Consider the following 18,629-nt stretch of genomic DNA (forward strand, 5'->3'; position numbering starts at 1 on the left):
GTGTTACAATTTCTTCCGTATTTAAGTTTTATTAAGGAGTTCTGAAATGTTCAACAGAGGCATTGCACTCCAGTATGTGGTTGGATAGTTCGGGTTTCCTGTGTTAGAGACCTTTCAGAACATCTGAATGAAAAGAAGATGTTGTGCTTGTTTGGAAAACGGGGAGGAAAAGTTAAGCAAGAGTTGAAATAATGTTATTCGTATGGCAGACACGTACTGCCTTAATCCAGCAGAGGGAGTAGCCGACCAACATTGGGATTGGCTTTTGGAAATCTGTCCATAGGAAAATTTGTAATGAAAGCCGTTTAACTGCCTGTATATTACTTACAATTACATTATTTGTCATGAATTACAATGATAAGTGATGGATTTATAATATTTTCTTAATATAGTCAACCATCAAGCTATACCTTGCAAATTACATTTTTTAAAGAAGATTGAAGAGTTGCCAAGGTTGGAATCTATGTTGATTAGTGTTATAAGTATTCAAGATGTCTGAATGGAAGACAGTTGCCTTTCATTGTTTGTGTGCATAAAGAAGTATTTTTATTTGCCTTTTCGTACTGATCTTATCTTAGAATCATAGAACCATGGAGTCATAGAAGAGTTTGGGTTGCAAGGAGCCTTCAGTGATCATCTAGTTCAGCCCCCCTGCCATGGGCAGGGACCTCTTTCACTTGGTCGAGCTGTTCAAAGTCCCGTCCAGCTTGAATTTGAACCCTTCCAGTGATGGGGCATTCACACCTTCTGCTCAACAACCTTTAGAGATCCCTTCAAATTTACGCTATTTATGTTAATTTCCACCGTGCTTCCTCAAAAGGATTCAAGCACATGCTCCATATTGATTTAATAACAGCAAGAAGCTGTGTCTTGAAAGGAAAGTAGTATCGCATCATTTGAGTTTGTACAGTGTGAAAAACATTTTTTCCTTGTATTGTCTCGATCCATCAAACATGTAGCAGTTGCTTCAGATATTTCCTAGTGTTAAAATTTAGTCTTATATTTATATGGATGAGCTGTATTACAGTAATAGCAAGTCAGAATCAGTATGGATGTTAGAAAACAGAGAATGTATTTCTACCCACTGAGTTCCCCGGTGAGAGGCCATGCTTTGGGAAAATTAAACATAAGTGGATGGTGAGATATCAGTCAGAATTTTGTTGACAAGCTTATAGAGGCTAGAGCAGACTCTGAATGGCAAAAAGTAGATGTGTCCCATCCAGCTGCACCATGGAGAGTGGTGGTAGGGAAAAGTGAAGAGAGACAAAGGAAAAAGGGCTCTCAAAGTGTCAGGGATGGACAAAAATCTAAAAATTCGAAAGTTGTTTTTGTGATAACTAATAAAAGCTATTTTCTTTATAACAGACAGAGGGAAATAGAAACAAGAGAGCATGTCCCTCAGGGCAGCATCTTTTGCATTAATGTAGATTAATGTCTAGTTGAAGATACACAGTCATGTTTTGAAACTTTTACCAGGCAGAAAAACTTCTAGTTTACAGTTTTCATTAAATATTTACTTAAATAACTGCAATTTCCCCATATGCTTTTAAAAATCAGTATACTTTGGATGTTCGTGCTGTATGTAAGCTCACAATCCAAAAGTAAATAATCTGTGTCTTTTAGCTGAAGACAGCTAAAGGACAAATGAGAAAAATGGTTTATTGGTTATTGTGTGTTATTATTAAAAGATAATGCAAAGCAATGTGATAACATAATCCTGAAATGCACATCTTTTTATTTAAACTGCGTTTTGTTTTCAATACTGATTACAGGATCAATTTCTGGTCATGCTTCTCATTCAACATACACTTTACTACACAGGATTAAGCTTGTTTTAAATTCTGGTTTTCATTAAGTAAATAAAATTATCCAGTCTTCTATATATATTTTTAAATGCATATTAAAAGCAATGAAATTCTTAGCAGGAATTGTTGAAGAAATACCATATATTTTATTACTATCTTAAACCCAGTGCTTTGAAGTCTAGCAATTGAAATATGTGCAATATTACCTTTACAAATTTAATGAAAATGGAAGTAAGTGATAAAAAGAAATGCTTCTATTTTACAATATTTTAAAAGATGCTGGTAAAGTTGTGTTTATTTTAACAGTTTCCTGTCTAGATGATACTTTGCTGTTAACACAAAGGCATTAATTTGCAGTTTCTTTTTGCAGGTGCTGCTTTGTGGTGTAATTGTTATGCAGCCAGAAGATCCACTTACTTTTCTAGAAGAAAAGCTCAGAGAAATTATGGAAAAGGGATTAGATACTCTCTCATGGTACATACTACATGTCTGTGTGTGTGCTACATGGTTCACAATATTGAACTTGGACTTTCAAAACATGCGAATGGCACAGCTTCTGCTGTGTAGACTGCAAGTTATATGTTAAAATTCCTTTTTTTTGCAAATATTAATGGCATATGATATTGAAAATACAGTAAGACAATATCATTTAAGAAAATAAAATATTTTTCTTTTTATATCTATTTTCTCTACATGATATCTAATGAATGCTCTATTTAATGCTCTTCTTTATGTAATTAGTATATTAAACCTTTACTTTTGTGGTAATCAAAACTGAGGTAGTGTTACTTGTTATAACTTTATTGCTGTCTACGGTGTATATATCTATATGAACCAGAGATGTGACCTTCACACACTGATTGTAGTGCTTGTAGTTTCTAATTTTTTTTCTTCTGTATCTTCTTTCACCCTTTTAAGTGAAGCCATGAGATAAAAAAGGCTAAGGATTTACTTCTGTGTACACTGGAATCTTAGAAAATACTGTGGTTGACTTAAATGGGAGAATTTATTTTGTCTTTTAAATATGTGCAATATTTGTAGGCTAAAAGTGCCATCTGACCTTTTTACAGTATATTTCACAGCAAGTGCTTTTTCTGAGATTTATGAGTGCTTTTTACCCACCCAGAAAAAAAGCCCTTGATGGATTTATCGTTAGTCTGTACCAGACAAAAGAAAGTGTGTATGTGTATTCTTAGCTTTCTGTGCAGAAAACAAGACACAGAGTTTTGCATTAGTTTTGAATATTGCGAGATCATATGTTCTGGCCTTTTTCTGAAGCATGTTCATTACTGTTGGTGGAGCTCCTGTGAAAATTTTTTCCTCTCTTGCTTTAACTACACATATAATTACGTGATTTCATGGTTCAGGTGTGTTTCAAGGAAAGCTGGGTTTTGTAAATATGCCATCTTTGAGGTTTATACATTCTCGTCCATTGAAGGTTTTGAATATCAGGGAAAAAACATTCAATTAGTGCAGAGGGAAGAGCAACAAGCTATAATGGTATTTGCACTGACATGAATCACTAAGAAGATGGAGTATCCTCTTTTTTATTTGCTGGACTTCATCCGAGAATGCAGTTTCATTTGTAGGTGTCACAGCTGTGCAATAATCAAGCCTGATGTTTTAGGATATCATCAGGATCAAGCTGCAAGAAAACTTTAAATATTGAGAAGAACTTCTGCTGAGATTGTAGTGTAAGGGAATAAGAAGATAAGAAAAAAGATGGACAAAATTTCATAACAATAAGGGTGCCTGGAGGCAAAAACTGCTAGGGAGTGAAAAAGCTTTGTTCAAGGAGATGGAAGGCGTTAATTCAGTATTAATTAAATTCTGTGTTACATGTAAAGTCTATACCATCCAACTTTTAGACATCAGTTTAAGTAGGTGTGCTGCTGTCACTGGTACAACTTTTTAGTAAGGAACTGTTCTGTTGAGATACTGAGTTCTGTAAAATGCCTCATCATTATCAGAAAGGTGCAGTGTTCATCACTGGATTAAAACTGACCCCAAAACATGCTGCTGATCACTTTAGGAATGAGAGTTGGAAAAAAGAGGGAAAGGAATATTATGGACAGAGGCATGGTTAATACTAGGAAACTAGGCATCTTTTGCAATGGGAAGAAGCTGTAATTTCTACAGGCTAGCCAGGGAGGTACTTACCTCACTTTTATATACTGTGCAATCATCACTTCTGGTTGAAGTTTTCAGTAGGAGGTGGATTATGAATCCTTAATCTTTGGGCCCTCTCAAGCAGAGATCTTGGGAGCTGTCTGGACCCCCAGCCACTGTGCATGCATTCATAGACTGACTTAGGTACATTGTGGTAACGGGTAAAATCACTACAGTGGGTCATGCAGATTTTTGCCCTTATTTTGTCCTTTCCCTGGGGTTCTCTGTGAGGTAACACATGTCACAGGGTGCACCAACAGCCTGAACCATAATGATGAGGTTTTACTGTTTACATTATTTATGTTGTATTTCCTAGAAGTTGAAAACGGACTTGATTTCCTTTAATTTAGCCCTCTAGTAAATATTTTTCATTGCCATATTTTTCATGGAAGTGTAATGTCTTTTTTGATTTATTTGGCTCTTGCAATGCATCTTTTTGTTTTGTTTTGTTTTGTTTTGTTTTTAATGAAAACAAAACAGTTTACTTACCTAGACATGGCTTGGCCTATCAGGAAAACAGGAAATATTGCTCCAACTACTGAAAATTTGAAATGGCTGTTCAGTAAATATTCAGATGAGAAACAAAATAGTGTAATCTGATAGGAAATTTCCCAGATAGATATTACATGGAATGTGTTAAACTCTGATGTCCACAGCACTTCAACATAGCTCTAAGAGTAGCAATAAAACATGATAATTTGGTTTTATATTTTGTAAACACATTTTAAAAGTGGCTGTTATAGGTATTTGTAAGGAAAGTGATATAGGCCTTAATCTTTCAATAACATTATAATACCATAACGTGTAACTATAATCTGTTAGGTACAAAGAAAATATGCATTTTCTTTTGGGGATACTAACATGGTTAATATTATTTACTTCTCTTTTAAAGGTATATGTGTATTGATCTGTCCTTACACCCAGAATTAAAGAGGATTTCAGAAACTTACCTGAAAGCTGTTTTTGGACTAGATGGTGAACAACTGGTAAAAATCATTGAACATTTGCATTAACTCTATGCTGTGAACAAATTTTCTAATACAAAATATTCATATTCTATTCTTAAGTTTTCTCATGTTACTCTTCTATAACTAATGCAAGTAATATGGTACTTTGCATTTCCTTTAATGTTTTTCTCTGATTTTTAAATAGTCATAATAGCACTGTTTTTTGTACTAATGTCATAAATGATTTGTTTAGATAACTAAAGAATTATGTGCCAAAGCATGGGATTTTTACAGCAGAAACTTAATGAAGCTGTATTTTGGGTAAGTATATACATTTTACACATACCTCAGGAACATCTTTAGGAAAAATCTTTTACCAAAGGGTTATTTATGTAGCTCCTTTGGGGGAGAAAAAAGTTTTCATTTTAATAGAACAGCATGAAGAGAGATTAGAAACTTAGATTTGGGTTTATTTTTCTTCAGCAATGCTATTCTATGTTAAAACCAGTTCATTCTGAGTTTCTGCCTGTTCCAGACCTGAACAAAGTCCTCTGACATTTCTGCACTTCAGTCAGCTCCGTTTGCCCAGAATGTGGTAGTATACCCAGGAATAAAAGGATAATTTGCATTTGGGTCTGAAAGTGAAAGATCTGGGTTCTCTTCTGGTCTTTCTTTTGTTGCCTTTATGCTTGAGATTAGGTAACTCATACTTTATGGAATCCAACTTCTCCTTTTAAAAATGAGGATAATACATAGATGTGTTTTAAAATATGATAATCCCAACAGATAAACATGTTATAAACTTGTATTGTAAATGTGTATCAAAATTTAAGGATCCTTCATTTAGAATAGATAACTTTAGGCTGTTTTGTTTTGAAAAGCATATGATGCTAATTATATAGGAAGTACAACCTTGTTAGGAACCCTGATGTAGATCCGGAACCCTGATGTAAATCCTTACTAAGAATCACAGAATCGCAGGATTGGTAGGGAGGTGAAGATTTTCAAGCTCTGCTGTGGTTAACCTTGGTGAACATTTGTCTAGGCTGTTTTTAGTCATTTTAGAAGTCACAGGTGTTGAAGACATGACAATCTCTGCAGGAAGGTTATTCCAGTCCTTTATAGTCCTTTCTCCTAGAAATATTCTCCTAATACTTGAGTCTTCATTGCTACAAGATAAATCTTTTTATTATTTTTCTCTTATACAACAGGGACATGGAAGCTTACTCCTTTTTCCTTTACAGCAGTGTTTTGAAGATTGTCTGAGCTAACAGTTTTGTTTAATTATCATAGAAGTTGGACTGGAACAGTAGAATGTTCCATTTATAATTGCTCCCAACTATAAGAAATGAGTATTTTTTTACTATTATTATTTGAGATGAGATTTTGGCAAATGAAAGTAGTCATGTAAAGTCTAATTTATTCAGTAGTCTTTCCAGCAAATCAGATATGGAGAGATAGTGTATTTTAATATGTCAGTGACATATGATTAATTTGAAATACATTTTTTGTTCCAAATCTAATTATTTCTTATTACTTAGCTTAGAAGAGAAATGGGATTTTTCCAAAGGTTAAAACTGTTAAGACAGAAATTGAATTTGTATTCTATTACATTAATTTTTATTCGTATTGTCAATAAAATGTAAATAGCAATTAAATAAATGCATACATCTATCAATTTTAAATTATTTTGTATAAACACTCAAATGTCCTTCTATAAATATAGATCTGTACATTAAAGTATAGCTGACAGCAGCAGGAGTGTATGATGTTGGAAGCGAGCGAGTTTTTATTGCTCGATACTATAGAATATCAAGAACGAGTAGAAATTTTATTAAAATGAGTGAATGAATCACTACTGAAAAATATTACCAATGCATATTTTATTTAAATTATAGATAACAAACATCGGTTCTATTCAGAAGTTTATATTGTTGAGCTTGACTGCTTTGTATTTTACAGCAAATTGCAGAATTTTGTAGATTTTACTTCCTTCAGGTCAGGAGCCATACTAATTACTCATTCTGTTTTAAAATTTAGAGGATGGATGAAATATAATCTACAGACAAAGAACAAAAGAAAAAAGGCAAAGGAGAAGATGGCTCTAGTAGTAGCTCATTATAACGTCCAAATATTAAGAGTTACTGTACAGAAGTGGAACATGTGGGTGCAGATTCGCAAGGAAAAAATGATACGTAAGTCTATATAGCTGATTTGCGTAAGACAAAAAATACATGTTATGTAAAATAACATTATGCCATATAAATTAAATATGCTTGGTCCAAAAATTTATCTAGTTATCTTTTTGCAGGATGGCATTCTTTGGTTGACCTGTGGCAACTTGATGCCATACATGCCGTGTGAGGCAGTTCCCTGTACTGCTTTGCTAGGACAGATGGTGCTGGTACTCATCTCTAAAGACTGAGCAGTGATACTGATGCAAAGCAGTCTTGGAAGGTGTTCGAGAAATGGAGAGTATGTCAGAAGTATGGGGTGGAGTGAGTTGGGTTGCTTTTCTGGGAGGTGAAGTGTACAGTGACAGGGATAAAACAGGAGGGATTGCAGAGTTGGAGACTTAGCTTCAGTTAGAGGGAATGCATAGTGAGAGGTGGGGCAGAAGTGAAGATCAAAATCAAGTAAAAAAGTCAGAAGACAGGAAAAGTAAATGCTTTGTTCGTTCTGCCTGAGACTTTGTGTTCCACAGATCCTGCAGGTATGGGTTTTGGTTTTTAAATGTCTCCACACAACAGTAGCTGTGAACATAGACTCTGTTAACCTGAGTCCACCCAGACAGAAATTTCATAAAAGTAAAGAATGGGCCAAAAGCACTACCTATTGGTTTGAGCTTGAGCTCAGGCAGTTATGTGTGACTCAAATATTGCTTTTACAGAGTTGGAGGCCCAAGCTGTTGTCTCACACCCCTAGGCAGTTTTTAGAGACATCGTATTGTTTTTTATTACTTCCTTTTATATTCTCTTCTAAATATTACTTGCAGCAAGGCAACTTTTGTTAATCTTAAATTCCCAGAAGCAGAGGAGGAGACATGTAGAGGGCATGGTTACACACTATTTCCTTCCATGACCAAGCTGACGTATGGAGAAAAGCCATTCAGTCATTCTTGGCTGTGTGATTCTGTTCATTGCCTCTTGACTAGTGACAGTATAATTGTTTGTGAGACTGCATTGTAAACAAGGTAGCTGGAATGACAGAGAATTTAAAAAAAAAAGAAGTGTGTCTTTTTTTCTTAAATAAAATATGATCGCTTTGGGGATCTGCTTATGGTAGAACTCTACTGTACTGTGAACACAACCAATGAAGGAGTGATCTGTGGAAAAAGTTCAAGAGTGAAAAGTGTGTTGTGAGAAAGAGTTAAAGGGGCAGTTTGTTGGGCTGTTAGATTCTCATTGATGACAACCAGAGCAAATCAATGTAGATGCAGTTTGGACTTACTTGCAATCCTGAGAGTTTCTGGTTTTGTCTTCCTCTCTTGTGTCTTTTGGGCAATGAAAATTTGGTATTATTTTGTAGGCATTTGCTTTGCAAATATTTCCAGTTTCTGGACCTTACTGGTTGTATACCCTAAAAATTTATTAAAGTTTGTAATTAAAATGTAAAGTGTACACTTATTAAACAGTATAATTAAGTAATATCATACAATTTGTTCCCTAGAACACATAGTGTTTTAGCATGACTCGGGTAACAGAAAACAAACTTAGGTGTATACCATCAACATTGCACCTCTTGCCAGATTTGAGACACACTGGTATTTTTTTAACGAAAAAGAATAGATCTTGAATGTACCTTTATAATAATTTATTTAAGTTGAATTTTGATACACCTTTTTGTAAAAAAAACAGCAGATAAGTAATTCCATAGTGTGTATTTAATATATCAAAATTTACATTGTAATCCTTCTTTTGAGAGAGAAGACTGGATATCACACTAATCAAGCTTAGTCTTTGTCCATGAGATATGATTATATAGAGCTAAACTACTTAAACAGCTGCATGTCCTTGAAATTCTCAAGTAAGAAGAGTCTCTCAGCTCTCTTTGTAGCTTGTTGCAGTTTTTTATGAAGTTAACTGACAAAAAAATTGAATTGTGACAAGATTTTGCAGTAAGTTGCACTTATTTCCTCTTGTTTTTATTTCAGTGGCTGTGAAGAGCATCTTATTTTGATTGTATTTGTAACAACTTTTACATATAGAAGGACTATATAGTATTCCCCATGTTTTTGGTTTTTTGTGCTGGGCTAAAGAAAATTAAATTCCTTCAAACTTTTCTTAAAAGTAGTTTTTAAAATATTTATGTTAATTCATAATGAACGTGTGATCTTTCATAAGCTGCTTTAATGTTCTTTGTACATTTAACACTGGTGTAACACTTAGCACTTTACTGAATTTGTTTTTATGACTTCTGACTTATGTGCCATCTCAAACATTATTAAAGTTTTGTTATTGTATTTTATTGCACTGAGGTCTCTATACGTCTTGCAACTCCAAGCTCTGTGTAACTGTTGAGTAATTTGGTAGATCAAGCTGTAGATCAGTAATGTCTTACACACAACTCTGATAAATTGGAAATATGTCTTGTTTATGCCTTTCCTGCTAACTTGAAATCCTATTGCAATGGCCTTAATTATATCTATTGTAAAAAGTTGTTATTTATTTCCTTACAGAAGCTTAATTGAATAGCTGTTTTATTGGAATATAATTTGACAGACAGTCATTCATCTAAAGCATTTACATGGCTAACTTGTTCTTACTTGTGGTTATATTGGTTATAATTATGTCTGTTTTCAGTGGCAGTGAAGAGACTACAAAAGATCTTTAACAAAATATATTTAAATGCTGTCATGAAAGCTTGGCATGCAGAGGCCTACAATTCTTTGAAAACGAAAGCATATTTTGAGGTATGCAGTATAATACTTTAAATATAGTAAGCTCAGTGATTAAAGATTAACTCCATTAATTCCAACTGTTATGGAAAACCAGCTCTATCAATATTAAATGAAGCATATTAGCATACTACTACTGATACCACTATTCAGTCCTTACAGTTTTACGGGAAGCAGATAATTACCTCTGTACTCTACAAGTAAAAGTTTGGTCATATCTTTATGACCAGCAAAAGGGGTTGAGCATTGCTGTATGTTATCAGTGCTCCAGCTGGCTTGGATCAGGTGGTTGATGTCTTAGGTGTAGTATTACCTGTTGAGATGAGAATCAGTACAGATGATGCCTCTGGATCCCTGTAACCACAATCCAAGAAGTGTAGATTCCTGCAGAGTACGGAAAAGCCTCAGTAGCCTCATTTCATCCCAAAAAGTGTGGGATAACCAAAATTATGATCAACTGAGAGTTGGCAGCACATGGACAGCCTCATATGCCCCACTGCCAGCAGCCCTACCTGGTCTCACTGTGAAAAACAGGGCTCTTCTCATTTCTGGGAAGGTTTCTCCTGCCAAGGAAGAGAATGCCATAGCTTGGTGGGATGCTCAGCAGATACTGTGTGAGGGGGTGCAGAGGTGGAAGCTGTACGACCCAGCCACTGCCGATAGCATAGGGGCTTCAAAAATCACACTCACACAGATAAAGCTCTTCCACTGTTTGGCTCCTCTTCCTTCCCCTACTGTAGGATGGTCAGAATGGAAACCAGCTGTGGATAATTTATCAATTGCTGGCTGCCAGACACCCATTGTCAAATCCTTGCTGAAGTAAACCTGTAATTAGTCCTGCTTCTTTTAGTGGTGGACTTGGCAGTGTTAGGTTAACGGTTGGGCTTGAGGATGTTGAAGGTCTTTTCCAACCTAAACCATTCTATGATTCTATGATTCCCTGTTCTCTCAAATTAGTTGGTAGACTCTCACTTTTATTTTTGTTTCCTCTTTCTCCCGTGCATTTTCTTTATTCTGTTTTCTTGCTGGTATCTTAAAATACTTAAAATGTTAGTCTGACTAGATTGAGTGCACAAAAAATGTCCTGTTTCTGGAGTGTATGAAGTAATTCTTAGGAAATAATTTTCTTAATTCTTTCCTTTCTTAACAGCAGTTGCAAGGGTTGGTTTGACTTCCATAATTAAAATAGAATGTATGTAACACAAAGCATGTAACTGAATCCACATTTTTTTATTGTATAATTTTGTATTGTGTACAGTTCTGTAGGCATTTCGGGGGCGATTAAGTCACCTAAATGTAGTTTCTGGTGTAATTCAGCATGTCCTGGGATATCTCAGACAAGGCTAGACCAGATAGGCCTCCAGTTTAAAGCTCAAGAAGTGTGAGAATCCTCTGCCAGTCCTGTGCCGGTGTTTTGTGGATATCTTGGATAATCCAGGGCGTCTGAGATGACATTGATTGATTTTAAAATGCAGAATGAAACCACCAATGATTGCAGTATTTAATAAGCTTAACAGGCTAGAAGAACTTGTATTGCTTCTAAAGGGCAAATCAATTTTCAGAATGGGAAGTTAATTATTCCCATTTACTGTGTTCTTTCTGGCTTTCCCATCCCACTGTTTTCTTCCATGCCATTTTCTTTATTCCTATTTTCTCTTTTCCTGTGTATTTCCTCTTTCTTTTCTCTTCTCCTCTCTTCCCTGTAGGAATATTTAAATTTAAAACAATTTTATAACCCCTGAAACTCTTCTGTTTCTAGAGCTAGCATAAAAGACAAAAAAAGGAGATTCAATGTTACTCCCATGTTGAGATTCTGTATGAAACATACATTAGTACCTTTCATGCAGTGTTTGTTGGATACAGTCTAACGTCAAAGAGACTTAGGTAGTGATACCTTTTGAAGGCTTGTCTGAAAAATTTCCATGTTCTAATATTATGTTTCAGTCATACTGTGTGCATAAACTAGTGTACACAGTCTTTTAGTCTGGAAGTGCAGATGGTCTCCTATGCTTCTATATCGTATTGCTACGATGCAAAGTCACAAGATGCACCCTAGAACTATGATTATTCTCAGTAATGGCAGTTACAGATGTTCATAGATGTAGAACTATATGGGGATTTGAAAATATCTAGTTAAGTTTAGCAAATGTAATTTCATTTTTAAAAAATATTTAAATGTATTTAAAACTTTGAACATGCAATTAAGATAAAATTGTACTTCTGTTGTACCATCTTTTTTCAGAGTTTGGCAAAGGAGAGTCAGAAAGACTGTTTTGAATCAAGTGATCTTCATGTCAGACAAAACCCAACTCATTTACCAGAAAAAGCCTTATTACAGGTTTGTCTTCTTTTTATTTTTTTATATGTATATTTCATAAATGGTGTATATTTTGTTGAAAAGGATGTGTTTGTGCGATGGGAAGGAAGGTTCCTGTTTACATTGTTCTAGATGCTGCATTCTGAGTGCTTTGAAGGATGGTAATGCTATTCTTTCCTTCAGTGGCATCTGATCATATTCTGCATGCTCCATCCTAGCATCCAGAAGCTTCTCTGAGCTGCAATTGAAAGAGAAAGAGGGAGACTCAAAAGGGGAGAGCAAGAAACCAGGAAATCTGTAGGATAGGTAGAAAGTGGAACTCCTGAGAGAATTAAAGGGGCTTATTTGCAGTGAATAGAGGCTGATAAGCCAAGCCCAAGATGTGATGTGCTAGGAAGCAGTTTAAGTTTTTAAAAATATTGATAAGACTGCATGGACATTATGCAGCTCCTTAAGACAGAAAAAATGGCTAGGCCAGAAAGCAGGAGTTGAGGAGAGGAATGTACTGCAATGGCACAGTGGGTAGAGAGAGATTTCTTTCAGAACATTTTTACTCAATTTGTTTAAATTGTTTGTTTAAAAGGTTGCTTTGTTTGGTATTTTTGTATCCTTGCAAAGTGTAACTTCAGAGAGTGAAAGGTTGTTAATATGCTGACTTCTAGAAGAGAATGTAGTTCTCCCCAGAAGCAAGAAGATTGATTTGTGGCAGTATTTTACAAAAAGAACAGAATTATTAACTGGTTGTGGGGCTCTCAGTTGCAGAGGCCAGTTTAACTAAATTATGGGTTGGTTACTGAAAATAATTGCCATTGAGGGATACATTGGAACTACTGCTAAAATGTTTTCATTTTATCTTCATACTTACAAGCTTTAATTTGTCCTGTCATGTTTTTCCATTAATTTACCATTGCAAAGCCATTAAAGTGGTATTTCAGAAAAACATGCTATGTTTTTCTTTTAAATAGTATGGGCTGTGGTGAACTCATAATTCAATTTTTATCCAATGAAGTCTAAAACCCAAATGCAGATACTTAATTTTAAGCATGTGCATAATACCACTGATGTCACAGGAAACTTGAAGTTGTAAGCTCAATCACGTACATACTTTACAGACCTTACTCACCAAAAATACAGCATGCTTAAATTCATCTTGATGTTATCCATATGGATTCCACTGGTCATGCATACTGTCTTCATGGTTGTGAGACTGGTCTATTTTGATGTTTGTCCATTAGTGAGGTTTAGTCTGTGCTGTTTTCTTAGGCTGGGTCATTCTGTAACCAGAGAACCTCTGCTATCAAATGATTCAGATGTGGGCCTCTTGCAGCGGCAGTGGTATCTCTCCTAAAGAATTTGGGAGTCATAATACTCATACCTCCGATTACTAAGACATTGATACACGTTAAGGAAGAACCTGTAATATGAACCTCTTCTTCAAAAGCAGTGCAGTCAAAAGGGAACGTTTTTCCGTACAAATGTAAACACCACTAAAACAGAGAGAGATTGATCCAGTTACTGTTTGAGTAGCAGAATGACCAAACTTTAATATACAGTGCCACCTCCTAATTTTCTCTTTTCTAATGAGGCACTATTATATACTACGATAGTATTATGTATAAAAGACAATATTATATAAGAGTGTGTGTATATTTGTATGTATTTGTCTATCAAAGATAGTTTTATAGCTTACATGTGTCCATACCTACCAAACTTGTCAAACCTATAAATAATTATTCAAATTTCCAGGAATTTTGAGGTCTGTACTAGCATCTTTTATTCATTAAAAACCCTGAAATAGTGTAATCTTTCTGGTAGTTCTAAAACAGTATTGACAGTATCATTCCTTTTTCTGTATGTTTGGAGAAATTTGTTTATTTTATTTTAATCCATGAGCCTTGGTTTTTTGACATCCAAACCGTGAGCTCAAAATACAGCGACATTTTAAGCTGTCCTCGTGGGTTGCTCTTTTTTGAGGTCACATCATGTTCGCAGTTACATGTGCTGCTGCCACAAAGAATCAGTTCTCATGTACATGAAGACTATACACATGAAAAAAATACACAGAATCTATACACAGAATCCAGATATTGACATATGGAAAGGAATGACAGGGGGCATTTGTGTTAACTGGCTGGTGTGCTAGAAAGGATTTGCCACCTTCCTCCTCTTTTTTTTGTGTGCAGTGGTGGGACAAACTGAACTGTCATGGGGTTGCTGTGGTGCATGGGGATGCAGCAGTTTCCTATTTTTTCCTAGGGTACTGTCCCAAGAGAAGTTGGGCCGCAAGAGATGGGAGCTGATTCTCTTGGGTTGTGGTGGGGTTAGGGAGGGTTAAGGGCTGGAATCAAGAAAAATGACAGCAGCAGTGCAGGGATTTGGGAAGGGGTGCATGGAGAGGCATGGAAGCATGAGGGCTGGGGAGCACCTTCCGGAGAGTCTCTTCAGAGCACGCGAGGAAGAACAGACTGAGCCAGCTGTGCTGAAATTATTTTTGTAAGTATTTTTTGTGTATGTGGGATAAGCAATACAAGTTGTTATATATGTGGGCTGGAAGCTAGAGCTGTGGATCTTTGGGGCAAGCCAGAAAATAATGGCTTTATTTATGTGTAAAGTGTAGAGGGAACAAAATTTATTGCAGAAAAGCAGGAAGCCTACTGAATTGCTTCCATTTTGTATGTAAAAAGAATGCAGCTCCCTTGACCCCCAGAGAAGTGCAAATCTGTGTAGCTGTCACCTGGTTTCTTTTTCTTGAGCTGTCACTATTTTATTCAGTATGGGAAGTGCAGAAAGAGCTCTCCTTTTTACTGGCACGGACCAGAGCTTCCCACTAGCTGAGTGCCAAACTATTTGCTGCGGAAAGGCAGAGCTTTCTTGCTTCTTCCTTTCTTTCCCTCTGTAATCCTCTTTTTGGTGGATCCAGTATATAGATCAACAGGAGTTTGTTACTGGGTACTGTCTCCTCCAGGCCAAATCTGTGTTTGCTCTGAGCATTCACAGACTGTGGAAGATAAAGCGTGCCTGGACTTCTCAGAGTCTGCTGGACTTACGATAAGGAGGCTTTATTAACTCTGACACTGTAGATTATATTTGGTGGTGGATAATTTCAAAATCACAGGGTATTTAGTAAATATCATTATTAGTATGCTATCTTATTGCAGCTTTCTGTTCTACTCCCATGCAGAATAGTATCTGTCAGTTTGTATTTACTGCTGGGACAAGATCTGTCCTCGGGGCCAGCTGGAAACCATTTGCTTTGTAAATTACAGTTTCCTAAAAAAGCCAGTGGTACCACAGTCCCCTAGTGCTGAGCTATTGACAGAAAATGAATGCTGTGCTTTAAAGCTGGCTACTGTGGTGTGGACCTAACATGAAATAAATGTTTCAGCAGACCTTTTCAGAACTGAAAATTCAAAAGGTTACTAGCAGGAGAGTGTCAAATTAAAAGCCTTGCTTTTGTTCTTCTACTGTGAAACTAAACCCTATTAATGAATAATAATACAGTCAATATTTTCTTTCTCATTCTAACAAGTCATGTAGTTCCATTTATTCAAATACTTTCTGTAAGCTGTGTGAAAATTCCTTAGGGTTTTAAATTAGATTGAGTTTTGAAGTTAAGGAAATAATCCATGTGTCCAAATTAAACAGAGTTTTGGTTAGAGAAGCCTGTGATGAATCCAGCTGTAATTATCACGGGATACAAGTCTTTGACGGAATGGGATGTACAGAAGGAATTTGCTATTGAAAAAGACCTACACATTTCTGTACTTCAAAAAATCTTTGTAAGTCTCCAACTGCATTCTGAACCACCTAAATATCTTTAAAATTTGTATGGCTATAGCAATCTCCCAGGATTCCAGAATAAAAGCATAAAGCCAGAAAAACTGATTTTTAAAAATTATTTTAAGTAATTTATATGAAGTGAGTACAGACAGCAATCTATTTTGAGGAGCAGAAAAATTGCTTGAATGTGTTACCTATGCAATTAAATGCTAGTAGTAAAAGACACATTATCAGTGATTTTCCTACCTGATTTGTCCTTTTCTAGCTATGGAAAATACGGCCTTTGAATAGTTTCTAGAGGTTGAAACAGAAAGTCTTTTAAAATCTTGGGAGAATAGTCTTGATATTTCTGCTTGTTTCTTTCGATGGAACTTAATGTCTGATAAAAATGGGTTCTAGCTGATATGTTCTTCAGTTTCCTGTTCACTTCAGTACAACTGCACAGAATATAAACCAGGATAAAAGTTTCTGTTAAGGAAAGAAAGAATATTTCCTTTAGTGAAAGATTTTTATTTTTTTTTATTAGGACATCTCTTTTTGCTTCTAACAGTCCTTAGTGACTCATTGATTATAAAACATATTTCAGTATAACCAAGATAACCTACACTTTGGTAATCCATGCACTCTACACTTACACAAGTAGTCACAAAATCTCTATTTGACTGAAGATTTCTCTTGTGCCTGTATAGTTTGAGTGAGCTCTTTACAGAGTATGCATTCATTTTTCTGGAGCACATTTCAAATTATACTTCATACACTACTATAATGAAAAACAGGTTTATTGTATTCATTATTGCATGGAAAGTTGAATGACTAATGTGGAAATACTCTTCTATAAAGCACACTGGCATCTTCACTGTGTTTTTACTTTGACATCTTACTATTAAGGTACATATCTTAAGTGCTAAGCTCTTTGAAAATGTATATGAATAAGAAAAATTTCAGTGACTGGTTATGGGATAAAATTTGAAAGTTATTTTTGTATTTTTGCTATCAGCCAATTACTGTACTAGGATAAACCATTGCCATTGATGTATTATTGTGCATTTATGAAAATAATTACATTACAAGCATACAGTTTTCCTTATATGCAAGCTGGTTTAGGAAAAGTGATGTAGGATTTTATTAACTGTGTCCCTTTCAACTGATTTGTTTTTCATAGTTAGAACCACAGATTTAAAGTGTTGTGTTTCATATCAAATATTTATATTTCAACATATGATGTAGTAATTCAGTTCTGCAAATGATTATGCATGTGGGAGTTTTTAGTATGTAAATAATCCAGCTGTCTTATGTAAAATTCTGCATATGCTTTTTGTCTTTGACTCTTAAACGCATCTTATATTTTCAGATGGTTATAATATAATGCATATTTGCTTCTATAGCAAAGACATCATATTTTACCATATTTTCCCCCATTTTGTTTTACCAAGTTTCTTCTGTTGGCAGAAATACTATTTTGACATTTGTCAAAAGCTATGGCAGAAGTTTGTCAAATGTAATCTTCATTTAGTCTCTTACTTTTATGGCCTGAGATTGCTGTATCTAAGATTAAGTACTAGGACAAGATCCTTTTGGAATGATATGATTTAATTTTTCAAAATGTTGCTTAGTGGTGGTAGTATATTTTAGAATATTCAAATGTATAAAACAAATTATCGGTATAGCTTTTTATTTTTTCTACCGTAATACAACACATTGACTTTAATACTCTGAGATTAAAGCTTTATAGCTATATTTAGCAAATTATACTAGTTAAATTTAAAAGAACTCTGACATAGAAACTACAAAATCTCTTCATGGGTGATTTAAAGTTGAATTTAAAATTGCTATATTAAATCTACAAAGATTTAGTCCAAGTTAAATTGTCTCAAATAGATTTAGGTGAGGTGTTTTAACAAGTCTTGTTTTAATATAGGTGAAATGGAACTGCTCATAGTTTATGAAAAATGTTCAGTTTTGCAACATCCCTGTCACTCTCCATCACAGCTTGAATGTATGAGCTTTTAAGCAAAGCTGTCTTTTCATAGTCTTTGTTAAGAGTGTTGATGAAAATAATTATTTTCATTCTGCTATAAAAGTTGTGTTTAAACTAAGAAGTATTGAATTTGAAAATAGCTCTTGTCATTTAGGATAGGTGATTGTGTATCATATAATACAGCAGTGCTTCTTGTTGAATGGTTTTTAATATCATGTATGTCTGTTTTTCTGATGTAGATTTTCCATTACGTAAATTTAGTTGATCTGGGACGATTTGCTCAAGTTAGCCAAACATGGATGCTACTAACACAGGACAGCTCATTATGGAGTGATGTAAGTAAGATAATCACTCTCAGTTTTTTATTTAAATTTTATTTATTTTAAAAGAAGAGTGAGGCAAGGAGGCAGGTTAATTTAAGAATGCTAAATATCTAGGATAAAAGTTTTATCCCAGAATATGACTCGTTCTACTCAGCTACATGAATTAAAAAATAGGACCAACTCAAATGGAGTTGTCTGAGGTATATCATTATAAAATCCGTGGAACTGAAAGAGAATCGGCCACTAAGGCTTGGCTATAGCCCACTAAATGTAGGCAGTCAAGTGAGTTGTCTTAGGCTCCCTCAGTAATCTAAACAGACACTACATGACTACTGTTGAAGGAGAACATAAACTCAGTTAGATACTCCGAGAGTACTTGTATTTGCTATAGAGAGACTCCTGTCATCCCTGGA

At 35.1% G+C, this 18,629-nt stretch overlaps 1 protein-coding gene across 1 annotated transcript in view; it reads left to right on the forward strand.

Moving 5' to 3' along the window:
* Positions 1–2,030: 2,030 nt before the first annotated feature.
* Positions 2,031–18,629, forward strand: part of FBXL13 (F-box and leucine-rich repeat protein 13) — a gene marked incomplete at its 3' end in the record, with an annotated part of 63,167 nt that continues 46,568 nt past the window's right edge. The window contains exons 1-8 of the mRNA XM_010195125.1: positions 2,031–2,036; positions 2,176–2,279; positions 4,867–4,960; positions 5,175–5,242; positions 6,962–7,116; positions 9,724–9,833; positions 12,061–12,156; positions 18,133–18,228. Coding sequence (XP_010193427.1) covers positions 2,031–2,036; positions 2,176–2,279; positions 4,867–4,960; positions 5,175–5,242; positions 6,962–7,116; positions 9,724–9,833; positions 12,061–12,156; positions 18,133–18,228 — 729 coding nt within the window. The remainder of the gene's footprint in view (positions 2,037–2,175; positions 2,280–4,866; positions 4,961–5,174; positions 5,243–6,961; positions 7,117–9,723; positions 9,834–12,060; positions 12,157–18,132; positions 18,229–18,629) is intronic.

The sequence above is a fragment of the Mesitornis unicolor genome, unplaced genomic scaffold (genome assembly GCF_000695765.1).
Source record: "Mesitornis unicolor isolate BGI_N332 unplaced genomic scaffold, ASM69576v1 scaffold2802, whole genome shotgun sequence".
In the NCBI taxonomy this organism is placed as follows: Eukaryota; Metazoa; Chordata; class Aves; order Mesitornithiformes; family Mesitornithidae; genus Mesitornis; species Mesitornis unicolor.